General features: G+C 41.1%; 1 protein-coding gene across 1 annotated transcript in view; it reads left to right on the plus strand.

Moving 5' to 3' along the window:
• csmd2 (CUB and Sushi multiple domains 2) overlaps positions 1-13,082 on the plus strand; it is a 1,323,345-nt gene that overhangs the window by 1,035,049 nt on the left and 275,214 nt on the right. Inside the window, exons 24-25 of the mRNA XM_068006939.1 lie at positions 2,021-2,212; positions 5,205-5,331. Coding sequence (XP_067863040.1) covers positions 2,021-2,212; positions 5,205-5,331 — 319 coding nt within the window. The remainder of the gene's footprint in view (positions 1-2,020; positions 2,213-5,204; positions 5,332-13,082) is intronic.

The following is a 13,082-nucleotide window of genomic DNA, read 5'->3' on the forward strand; positions in this document are numbered from 1 at the left end:
AGAGCTAAGCGATCCCACAACCAACATGTCAGGTCAAAGCTCCGGAGCCCTGCTTCATCCAGTTGCGAATGGTGGTGGACAGTTAAGAATCTAATGGGCGGAGGAGACGCCATGAACACCCCAATCCTCAATGATGGTGAAGCCCAGCTCATGAGTGCAAAAGACAAGGCTGAAGTGTTCGCAACCATCTTCAGCCAGAAGTGCCGAGTGGAAGATCCTTTTCAGCCTCCCACTGAGTTCCCCACCATCACAGATTAGTCATCAGCCAATTCAATTCACTCCATGTGAGATCAAGAAACGGCTGAGTGCACTGGACACAGCAAAGGCTACGGGTCCCAACAATATCCCGGCTGTAATGCTGAAAACCTGTGCTCCAAAAGCAGCTGCGCTTTCATACTTGTGATTGAAATGACAAGTTTTAATTCTCTGCTGTACTGTCAGACCTGTTTGGAGGCTGGATTTACCATAGTAAAGTAAGATGAACTAATCTGGAATATGCTCGCGCAGCCCTTGGTAGGGAGTGGTGTGTTGCATGGGGCAACATTGAAATAGTGAGGAATAAATCGAGAATGGGGATGGTCAGTATCCTTCGTTGTGAAGGGACTTGTGAAATAGGGTGGCGAGGTCACACTGAGCAATGGATATGGGCAGTACGTAGCACTTGTGGGAAATGAGAGGGACAACAGGGAACAAGGACGTGTCCATTCAGAGGTCAGCTTTGGGGTCAGTGGGGGCTTGGGGTGGGGCTACTTGAGGGGACTCAGGTATCCAAATAAAGACTCTTGTTCCAGCTACAACTGATTAATGACCCACATATGAATGAAGAATTGTATAGTACCCTCAATGTATTTATCTGTAATTAACATATAAACTGCAAGCAGTAAATCCCTACTTACTTGGTATTTCATATGTAATCACGAAAAATATGTGAATTATTATGCAAATACATTTTTAAAAAATCATTTGGAATATATGAGGAAAGTGCGATACCATGTCAATGAGTTTAACAAGTTGAAGTCTTTTACCAGTGAGTTCACATTATGAAAATCCCCTGATTCATTAAATAGAAGTGTTAGTCGAGTGTGCTTTTCTAACTTGAAGTGCAGTGTCAGGGCTCATTGCTGCAGTGGAGCAAAGGGAAACTCAACTGAATCTAACCCTTGTTAGACTGATTGAGGAATCATTCATGCTCACACCGGTGGCAAAAATAGTTAGAAGAAGATTAATTCCTAGCACTGACAATCCCTCAAATTGATGAGCACAAAAATTACTGATAAAATACTATTTCCATCTCTTCATAGTGCAGCCTATATTTCCTACATTGCACCTGCTTGTTTCCATTCCTAACGGCTGGGATACGCTGATGGTATTGGAGTCACAGGTGAAGTCATTGTAAACTTTGCATTTTAATTTTTTTTTTACTTGTTCTTCAATTGACTTTGAATGTTTTGATTAAAATGTTTAGATTATCTAATGTATGCAAGAAGCCAGATATTTATATTTAATGCAGCAGTTCATAGCGACAAGTGATGTTTAATCATTTTTCCTGTTGTTCCAGGTGAACAAATTCCAATTGAGTCAGCAACCCATGGACTCAGTTGAGTCATTTCTAAGAACATCGTGATACTTTGTAAAATTGAAATTATAATATATGCTGACAGTGTTATCTTTCTAGTTATTAACTGTAGATTATTACTCGATAGGCGTGCGTAGATTATGTCATTGTACTTATAAGAACATAAGAACATAAGAAATAGGAGCAGGAGTAGGCCAATCGGCCCCTCGAGCCTGCTCCGCCATTCAATAAGATCATGGCTGATCTGATCCTAACCTCAAATCTAAATTCATGTCCAATTTCCTGCCCGCTCCCCGTAACCCCTAATTCCCTTTACTTCTAGGAAACTGTCTATTAGTCCTATAGGGTGAACATTGCATTCGTCACATTTTTTTTTGAATAACTTGATTTCCTACAAAAGTTGCATTTTCAATTTAAAGTGATTTCCAAATTTTTTTTTGGCAGGTTTTGAACTGATAAAGTGCGAAGATCCAGGGACCCCACAGTTTGGCTACAAGATCCAGGATGAGGGACATTTTGCCGGGACTAGTGTTGTCTTTGATTGTAATCCTGGATACACTCTGCGTGGGGACTCTGTGCTAACTTGCTTAACTGGAGATCGCAGAGCTTGGGACAATTTGCTGCCTTCCTGCGTAGGTAGGAAATCAAATTTAGACAATCCATTCTCTAAAAGTGGGCGATATTACGGCTGGAAAATTATATTATTCTTTTGATTTTTTTTCCTTTCTCAATCCTTAGTCTACTGATTTTTTGTTGATACATGACAAAGCCTTTTGAGGCAATCAAACAAATTCTGTAAATCCCAATGTATTGCCTACAGATTATCTTGCATCTGCATTCTCACTGACTATTTCTTCAGACTTTGTCTGTCTTTCTGTCTGACAAACTGTCATGCTTTGGACATGACCCCCATGCACTGAGCAACATTGAAGCTGTAACATTGTGCATTGACTAAATCAAAAGCAAAATACTGCGGATGCTGGAAATCTGAAATAAAAACAGAAAATGCTGGAGATGCTCAGCAAGTCAGGCAGCATCTGTGGAGAAAGAAACAGTTAACGTTTCAGGTCAAAGAACTTTCGTAAGAACTGGAAGATGTTAAAAGAGTTCAAGTATTTGAGCAAGTACAGAGCCAGAGAAAGGGGAGAGGGAGGGGAGGGGAGGGGAGGGGAGGAGAGAACAAAAGGGAAGGTCTGTGAAAAGGTAGAGGGCAGGAGTGATTAAATGACAAAAGGGATGATGGTGCAAGGCAAGGAGGGTGGTAATGGGGCAGGTTAAGAAACAAAAGATTGATCAGGAGTAGCTTTTGGATCAGTGTTGCTTCTTTTGGGTCTGCTGGAAAATATACGCTTCCCACATTTATGCACAGAAAGGTGCAATGATACAACTCACACTAAGATGCAACATTACTTAGTGTTTCCCCAACACATGTTTTAACTTTGGTAGAGAAGAAAACAAATTGGAAATGTGATCGTGAAATCCACAATTTTATAATGTTCTGTTGGGGGAGAGGGGGGTTAATCCCCTCTCATATTTTCACCACAATATCACAATACTGATCTGTGAAAATATCACTCTTAGAATTTTCCCAACCTTTGAAAGTTTCACATTTTGTCCCTCTGTATATCTCTCCATGACTCTTTTGTACCTCAATAATGACTCTCAATTGGTTGAGGAGGTGTGGCAAATAATGATGAGATTGGGAAAGACTGCAGGAGAATGTAAAGAGGCTAGCAGGGTGGATAGATAGGTGGCATGTACAATTCAATTTAGAGAAATATGAAGTAATACAGTTTGAAAGTAAGAATAGGGTTAAGGAAGTGCACCTTAAATGATAAGTTTTTACATTTTACATCCATCCGAGAGGGCGGACAGGGCGTCGATTTAAAGCCTCATCCGAAAGACGGCACCTTCGACAGTGCAGCACTCCCTCACGACTGTGAGGTAGATTCAGCACCAAGAGAACCAACACAACTAGGGAGGCCACTTCCATTGGAAGCAGCTCTAATATACAGTTGAATTCCCAATTTGTTGCCAAAATCAATACCAAATTGTCTGAATGGCTGAAATCACCAAATTATACACTTAACATCAAGAGTGGAGAGATCAATAAGATCAGTTGAGAAAGAGTGCTCAGTCATTTAGCTTGTTGCATTGTTTCAATCTATAAAAAGGAACCACTCACATCATTTTCATCTCCCTCTTGTGTTGGATCAAAAGCCACTTACTCCCTGTTGAATCAGAAAGCTATTTATTTTGGAATACTTCAACCAAGGCTGCAAGCATTATTTTTGGTGACAATCTATTCAATTACTTAATTTCAAGTGTGAAAAACAGATTCCTTAAGTTACATTTAGTTAGATGTTTCCGTAGCTTATAATCATGTCTGTTAGTTCTCCCTTGTTAGAACAACAAACTTATCCATCCTATAGAATCCCATCACGTTTTAAAAACACGAATCATGTTCTTCCCTCTCCGCATCATTATCTTTTTTGATCATTTTAATTTCCCCTTTTACCTAATTGATTTATTGATAGGTACTGTCCTGGTTTGAACCCTTTCAAAATCTAGTACCTCATCTCAGAGGTGAAACAAAATGGTCTAATGTTACACAGCAGCTGCCAAACCTGGGACACACTGGCGTTTGGAAACAGTCATATGAAGGCTGCATCTGGGTTTTCTAATCATCTGGGGAAAAAATGGAGGAATTGAAGTTGCTGTCTTCCATCGAGTGTAGCTGACGTTGAGGCTTAATCGGGCACTGACATCCATATCAACATCGTACACCATGAGAATTCAGAATGAGGAGAGCTACCAGCAGGGAACAGATCCAATGAAAGGAGCTCTACCCTCTCACTTGCTGACCTTTCCCACCCCTGCTGCCCACTGTATCTCCCATGGTGAAATCTTGTACTTAAAGCCAAAAGGTGACCTGCATTTTCTGTCCTTTTGTTTTCTTTTTTAGTTTAGCAATCATCGATGCATTGGAGTCCTCTTGAGTGTAATTGAGGACAGACTGAAGGATGAGAGGCCATAACATAGTCAGAGGCTATAATATTAAATGGTAGCTTTCTTAATAATTAATTCATGACTCCTCTGGCAGCTTTATATATAAAAACAGGTTATTAAAAGAACTCAAACACAGTATTACATCAGGCCCTGTGGCCTTGCTGAACTGCATCATTCCATAATGGGTAGGCATGGAGAGGGAGCAAGTCCCCAATTTCTGAAGTCATGAAAGGTACTCAAGGACAGTCTTGAGGGTCAAGATTCTATTAGTGCAGACCATCTTCTTGTGATGGAAAGAAAGTAGCCGTCGTGTTTTTGGAAACCAGAAAGGTGGGTTAAAGGACAATCCAGGATGACTGTCAGAGAATTTCATTAATTGTTTCTACTTTAGATCGGAAATTATGAATGCAGAATTAATAATGTAGTTTAGCAGCTCTGTATGGGCATTGTCTTTCATTGACATTTCAATTAAAGCAAATCAATTGACTCCTCTTTAAGGTTCTTTAGTGTTATTTTTTTGACATTTCCTGCTGCTTCCTCTTGTTTCTTTTATGATCAGATTTCTCTTTTGTGTGTGAAACGTTCAAACATTGCTTTCTCATTCCATAAATATTTTCAGCTGAGTGTGGAGGTCGCATCATTGGAGAGACTTCCGGACGAATCTTGTCACCTGGGTATCCAGCACCATATTATCACAATCTCCACTGCACCTGGTCTATTGAAGCAGATCCTGGCAGCACAATTGGGTAAGAAGTCTGCTACATCTAATAACAAAGAAATCTTAATTAACAACTACTCAGTGGGCGTATAATTAAAAGCGTTGGAATTTTTGTACATTTTTTATTTTCCTGCTTTTAAAGCCACAGTTCGGAACAAATTAAAATATTAGCCCTCATTTATGGAAACATGAAATGTGATTTGCATGTAAATTGTTTCATGAAACAGATGTGTTTTTATTCTTGAAGTTATGTTTTGGGTTTATTAAATGAATAAGCGTTAGAGAAACCTCTTTCAATAGCCTGTTCTCAGAATGAGCTTTGGGCAAAATGTGCTCCCCCACACCAAAATTTTGATTGTACATATATTTGGATACATTTGCTGTCCAATTGTATGGGATTAATGTGCAATATATACAATGGTCAATTTCCGATGGTGACTCTCCAATAAATCACACTGAAAATAGAACATGAATTTCTGCTCATGACCCTTTACAATCCGAGCAGTGCAGTCGCGAGGGGGTGAGGGACAGAGCCGAGAGGGTGGGTGACAAACTGAAACAGCAGCTTTCCGCTCGGAACGAGGTAGAAAATCTTCCTTGGAGAAGGTCACCACTGTCTCCTCAACCTTGGGAATGGCATGCAATATAGGCAACATAAAAGGGAGAAAGGGACACTAAAATCACTTCAAAATCATTTTTTGTTTTAAAAGCTGCAATTGTCCATACTGATCATAGTGCTGGCTGGGTTTTTCTGTCTTAGATATTCATTTTCATTGATTCAAAGCAATGTATAAACCTTCACTCGTTTCTGTAATACAGGTGACCATGTTTTGTTCATGCCAGTGCGAAACAGTTTAAGTTTTGATTGCAGTTTTGGACCATAAAAGCATTACCACAAAAAAGAAATACTGGAAAATAAGTATTTGTAGGTTGAAATATGGAAGAAAAAATGAAATGGTAGAGTAATACACCTGGAGTAGGGCAGTAATACTGAGCAGTAGCTCTAAATTATTACATATATAATCATATAACCATGAGGGAACATTAGGAACAGGACAAGGCCATTCAGCTCCTCGGGCCTGCTCCGCCACTCAATTAGATCATGGTTGATCTGCACCTCAACTCCATTTTCCTGCCTTTGCTCCATATCCCTTGATACCCTTACCTAACAAAAATCTATGTATCTCAGGTCTCGAAAGCTTCAATTGTCCTAGCATCCACCTTTTGGTGGAGAGAGTTCCAAATTTCTACTGCATTTTCTACAGGAGAGGTCATTTGAAGAACTTCAGCTCTGGAACGAAATACGGAAGAGATAGGAGAGAGAGGAACAAAAATCAGAAAGGAAGAAAGCTCTTTGCATTAAATAAAGACTGAACTTTCAACCTGGAGGCCCCAATTTTGGTCTTCAGCATATAATTGGACAGGCGGTAGTCTCGCTGGTCATAATGCCCACCCGATATCATCAGCGATGCATTCATTTTTCTGAATATCTTTCAGAGAATAACCTCTCTCCACATAAAGCATGTATGAAATCTTTCAATTTTTTCCCTGATAATCTGGAATGTACATTATGAAGGCTGTTCATGTCCCTTGCAACTTGCAAGAAAAACGTGAGATGCGGACAGATCTCTCTTCTAATCCTGTGGAGGATAATACTGAGGTTGGTCCTCTGAACGGGATTAATTAGAGCATTTGTCTGTCCACATGTGAGCATTATGAGTCTCTCTAAGCTTAGTGCAGTGAAAATTCATAAAAAAATTAATGAGATACATACAATTGAGTTGACAGCCATGCTTAGAAACAGCTTAAATATGCTGATGCAAAACTCTTTTAGACAAGTGTGGTCTTTTGCACGACAAAGAAGGGGGTTTGTTTATTAATAATAAAAGCACGTGACCTCTGAGATACAATTGGGGATGAGATCATTATGCAGGCTACTAATATACAATTATTATTTTATTCCCAGGTTTAAAAGTATTTTCTATTCTCCCCCTCTCTTTCATTCTTTCTGGGATTTCCAAGCTAGGAAGGTGGATAGTTCACTGTTGAGCTGGCTGCTGCAAAGAATGTGAGACCACCATCTGATTTCCAATCCCTGGCCTCCATTTAGTCTCTCTCTCTGGCAGCAGGAACAAAATTGGGGAATCTTGGGTGCACACCTATGTTGTACCGCAGTGTAGCACAATGAGAGCATAGGAACAGGGGTAGGCCATTCAGCCCCTCAGTCCCCCAACTCCATTTACCCACTTTTGATCCACAACCCTTGAGACGCTTAACTAACGAAAATCTATTGATCTTGGTTTTTGAAAATTTCAATTGACGCAGCATCCATATCCTTTTTGGGGGGAGAGTTCTAGATTTCTGTTGCCCTTTGTGTGAAAAAGTGCTTCATGATTTCACTCCTAAATGGCTTAGCTTTTTAAGGTTGTGCCTCCTGGATTCCTCAACCAGAGGAAATAGGTCCTCTGCATCTACCCGATGAAATCCCTTTATCATTTTAAACACCTCAATTAGATCACCCCTCAACCTTCTAATCTCAAGTGAATACAAGTCAAGTTTTGGCAACCTGTCGTGATAATTCAAACCGGTATCATTTTGGTGAATCTGCGCTGTACACCCTCCAAAGTCAAACCTTCCTCAGGTGCAGTGCCCAAAACTGAATGCAGTACTCCAGATGGGTTCTGACCAAGGTTTTGTACAACTGAAGCAGTGGGCCAGAAATCGCGCAGAGCAGCTCCTGCGAATTAAATTAACGAAAATACTTACTCCAGGCTCTGTGGCGTGGAATTGCTTAATTTTAAACGTTCAAAAAATTGTACGCTATCAACCCAGCCTTTGAGCAGCGGAACAGTCTGAGAGAATAGAAGGCACGCCCACAAGATCTGTCAGGCAGAGAAATCACGCCCACAGATTCAGGCTGCATTGCTCAAGCAGGCAAGCAGACTTCATTCATTTAAAGTTAGTATTCTGGATGTCATTGTAAATTTTAAAAAATGTTAATTTTTTAAATAAAAAGCAAAAGAAATAATTGAATTAAATTAAAAAGAGACATTTTAATTTTTTTCAATAACCAAAAATAAGGAGTAATATGAGACTGCACATTTTTAAAATTTCATTTTTATTAGTTTGGCAGTCATTAAGAGTAACCGCGCTTCTAAAACTTAGTTTAGACCTGGTAATTTCATGCATGCCTTTAGCCTTTTTGATTAGTTTTGCCTAATTAATGTGTTGCTCAACAAAATTGATGGGAACAAATTGAAATAATCAAGTTTACTTTTTCCCTATGATTCACAGGTCAGTAGAATTTGTAAATGTGGAGATATGGAAGGTGGCACAGTATCATAGCATGAAGTGCACTTTGCCTTAATAGGAGATAGGTTAATGTACTTAATTTGCCACACAGCATGGTTCTTGACCAAATCAGAGCCCCAGCAGTTTTTATGATGGAGAAATTGGTAGCTCAGTAATCTTTCAGCCCCTCTCCCCCCTCCCCTTTTCATGGCTTGTTGACACAGTACTGAAAGCACCTCAGCTACGCATGCTTTAAGCTGGGAAGTGGTGTGTGGCATGGGGAGATCTAAAAATACATCACTCTCATATTGAAGGATCACTGAATTTATCCTCATCATTTCTGTTTTGAATATGCTTGAGCACATTAGTGGATGGATGCAAAATCTGATCTGGATTTAGAATGCTATTGTTGGATTCAGGCTACTTAACATTGCAATCAGTTTGATTGACAGCCTCAGGACTTCTTTAAAGTTCTTCAGCCGCCTGGCGGTGGGCAGAAATGCAACCACAGTCCGACTTATCAAATTAAGGACGAAACCTGAATAGTAGATGGCACAGTGGTGCCATCTAGGCACTTGTGGTAGGATGCAGAGCCATGCCTGTAATGCCACACATGCTGACTTCCTAATCTTAAATGTCCCAGTACAGAAGAGGCACCAACAGAGACCAGATACCTTCTCATCGGGAGGGAAAGAATCAGAGGCGGTTCCTCATGACTGTCTATGGAGCACCATTGTCAGAGACCAGTTTATCCACTTGCCTGGAAAGTGTGTGATACAGGGAGAGAGGAAAATTAAAAATAACTAATAAATCCAGATGGATCTATTTTGCTCAGTTGAGATTTGTAAAAGACTTGAAAGCTCACGGCTAATTTACATTGCAAACAAATCATTTTTACATCAATACTGACAGGATAGATTCTTAAACCAGGGAGAAATGAATTTGTAATGCCAGTAATAGAAGAGTTTATTTTACTAACTATTCATGGACTATTAAAAGTCACTTAAAGGTTACATTTTTAACGCTTCTGAAGCAGAGGCATATGGCAAATGAATAATAAAACAGAGTAATAGAGGAGCTTCTCACTAAGGATTAATATCAAGCATCATTTTTTTTATTTTTCAAACTGTGATGGATGTTGTCAGGGTGAATTTGTTTTCTGGCTGATTGTTGCATGACCATAGGATTTTGTGATGCTATGATGGCACTCACTATGATTTTAGTAAATGTTTGTCACCTGCAGTATTTTTGACTGCATATTTAAAAATAAAATTCTTCTTTGAAGATACTTAAAGGAACCATAGGAGGAATTTTAACCCCGAAGAGCGAGTGGGTCGATAAATGATTGATTTTTCGAGCCAGACCGCAACTCAGCTCCAACGCGCCCACTTCTGGGTTTAACCCAGGTGCGTTTGGATGTGTGCGGGTAACCCACTCGCTGCAGTCAGGACCTTAATTAGTTCAGGCTGGTGGGTATTTATAGCATTAATTAATATCCTTGTAGGCCTTTTAAATTGAATTTTATTTAACTTTAAATTTAATACCTCCAGCGTGTGTTTGCCACCACTCGTGAATCACGCCAGTGAAAAGGGCGAGAAGGGTCAGATCCACGAGTACCTTTATTGCACTACTTGTGGCTACGAGGAGCAGGAGTGCTTCCTCCAGGCCCAACAAGTTTACCTGCCATGATCAGCCGACCCCCTCCCTACTTCCAACTCTTCTCCCGAACTTCGGCCTCCAACTATTCTCCCGAACTTCAACCTCCGACTCTTCTCCTGGAGATTTGGGAACAGGTTTGACTGGGAGGATTTGTATTGATTATGGGATTATAAAGGAAGGTGGAGGGAGGATTCCTGTCATTTGATAGCGACTCTGGGGAGAGCGAGGCAAATATATTCAGCAGCTGTCAAGAGGGCTTATAGTTGTTCTTCATCTGCCTTCAATCTTCTTCCCGGCCATCCCCACCGATGTCCCCCATGGCCAATGATCTCTCCCTCCCTCCCTCCTCTCTGATTCCCGGCCTTCCCGCCCGATAGCCTGTCAATCAGGCTGGTTGCCAGGCGTGAAATCCGGAAATAAAATTTATTGCCTTCAATTGGGTTGCGATCGCATATTCCGACCCGCCAACTGTACTTCCGGGTTTCGCACCCGATTACCTTTCCCCCTGCTCTCTTCCTGGCTCCATGTAAAAATCATGCCCTGTGTGTCTATGTTAAGAGAGTTTGGAACAGTCTAAGATAGATGTTACATTGGCGAGGGACAATTCTGCACTGCAATCCCACCCAATTTCAGGTGGAAATGCAAAATATTTGGACAATGAGGCCTGGCCCTGCCTCACTTCCCCGACTGGGATTTCTCTCCCTCACCTCTGGCAGGACCACTGCAGGCAACTCATTCTTCATCCTCCCACATGCAATTGGCCACAGTGAGGCGAGGCCTGGGACCCTGGAAGATTTCCCTTCCATCTGACCCACTTCCTGGCACTTCCCAGGACTGCCATGTGGTAGAAGGATTGGGGAAGTTGAGAAAGAAGAGGGTGGAGAGATGAGTGGCAGGGGGTGGGTGACTGGAGATGGTGCTGAGAATCACTGAAGGACAGAAAGACTGCTGAAGATCTCTCTTAGTAGGTTAGGCTTGGCAAAAAAATCTCAGTGTGGTGAGGACTTGCTAAAAGTCTCTGAGCGGGAGATGGGTTGACAAAACTCTTTCAATGAGGGGAGGGATTTAGCAAAACTCTGTCAGCAGGCTGGCCTTTTGGTGCTGGACTTGGGTTATCCTTGGTACCACCTACCTCTGTCCATCCCCGCAGGCCGAGTGATCTGCCCCACATCTGGCTTTAACAAATTTGCTACTGCTGCTTTCCCTCTGAACTCCTGGGGGCGGCTGCTTCTCCGGTCTTCATACACAGTCAGGCTGTTCGAGGCTCCTGCTTCCCCAAGGTCCTGCTTTAGCTGTTGGTTGCTCTTCCTCCGTTCCTAGAATATAATATTAAACCAGGTAAGATCACAAGGTAACGGAGTAGTTAGTGTTTGCCTACGGTAAGTTTTCATAAGTATTGAGGAGCTACGGGCGATAACTCACATTATAGCCGCCCAACACAGTGCAGTGGTTCATGGCTCTTGAGCAGGACACAGGGACAGTTTTAGAGGCTGTGTTGGTACTTTGGTGAGTCAACAACTACAACTTGCATTCATGTAGCGCTTCACAGGAGTGTAACCAGAAAAAAATTGATACCCCTGCCAAAGAAGGAGACATTAGGACAGGTAACCAAAAACTTGGTCAAAGAGGTAGGTTTTAAGGAGTGTTTTAAAGAAGGAGAGAGAGGTAGAGAGGCAGAGAGGTTTAGGGAGGGAATTACTGCGTTTAGAGCATAGACGGCTGAAGGCATGGCAGCCAATTTAAATACAAACATCAACATGCTGGCGAGTGAAAGTGTACGTTACTTTTTTCAATATACAAAATTAGTGCATCTCACAGAATATTTAGAAATCATCCTCAGCTCAGAACTGGGATAAGGGAAAACACAGCCCCAGTGGCTTTGTAGTTGAAATGTCTGCTGACACACAAGGCCATCACATATGATTTTGAGAGCTAAGGTTCCGTGTCATGACATTTTACATTGTAAAGGCCTATCACAACGCCGCCTACAAACGTAATAGGTCCTGCAGATGTATGTGGACACTTTTACAATAGGAACCACCATAAGGACAAGAGTGACATTAGGATTTCCAATGTATTTTGAAATGGAATGTAGGGACCCATCTACCATTAATATAAATGCATCTGTCCCATGAGATGTTTGTATTTAAATTGAATGGGATGGCCCCTCCCTCAGGCACCAGGCTTGAACGAAGCACCTTATTGCAACTATTATATCAAAATGAACTAGGACATTTTCTTTTCTGTGAGGGAAACTGGTTTTTAACCTTTATATAACCTGACGGAAGAAGCCAATACCTTGCTATATTTTCGATAGAAATGCTCCATTTTTTTCGCAGTGCTGTTATTCCATTTACTAAAGTGATTGTAGTTCAATTTTCAGTTATGCCTTACGTTTCAGAGTAGAATATGCAGAAGTTTAGATTTCACATGGGGAAGGGTGGATTTTGTGCTCTTTATTGATGGAGAAGGGAACAATTTCCATTTTTTGTGCCATTTTCTGTGTCAAACACTCGCAGATCAGGTGTAACATTGGATTAGGTCACTCTGACCCTAAAAGGATTGCTCTTTCTTCCCCCATCTCTCCAAATTTTCTGTTTCTCACATTAGCCATCTTTATGCTCAAGCTGTCAGTTTGCCAATTTTTCCATTATTTTTTCACAACTAAATAGAGAATGGCATCGGTCCTGATGTGACACCACATTTGAACAGTAAATGGACCCCACTGCATAACATAATGGTAAATTACTTTCCCACTGTAAAACCAGGAAGTCTTTGATCCTTGGTTTGTGCTTACCTCTACAGGGGTAATAGGGGTTTGGTACAATA

Source organism: Heptranchias perlo, chromosome 26, assembly GCF_035084215.1.
Source record: "Heptranchias perlo isolate sHepPer1 chromosome 26, sHepPer1.hap1, whole genome shotgun sequence".
Lineage (NCBI taxonomy): Eukaryota > Metazoa > Chordata > Chondrichthyes > Hexanchiformes > Hexanchidae > Heptranchias > Heptranchias perlo.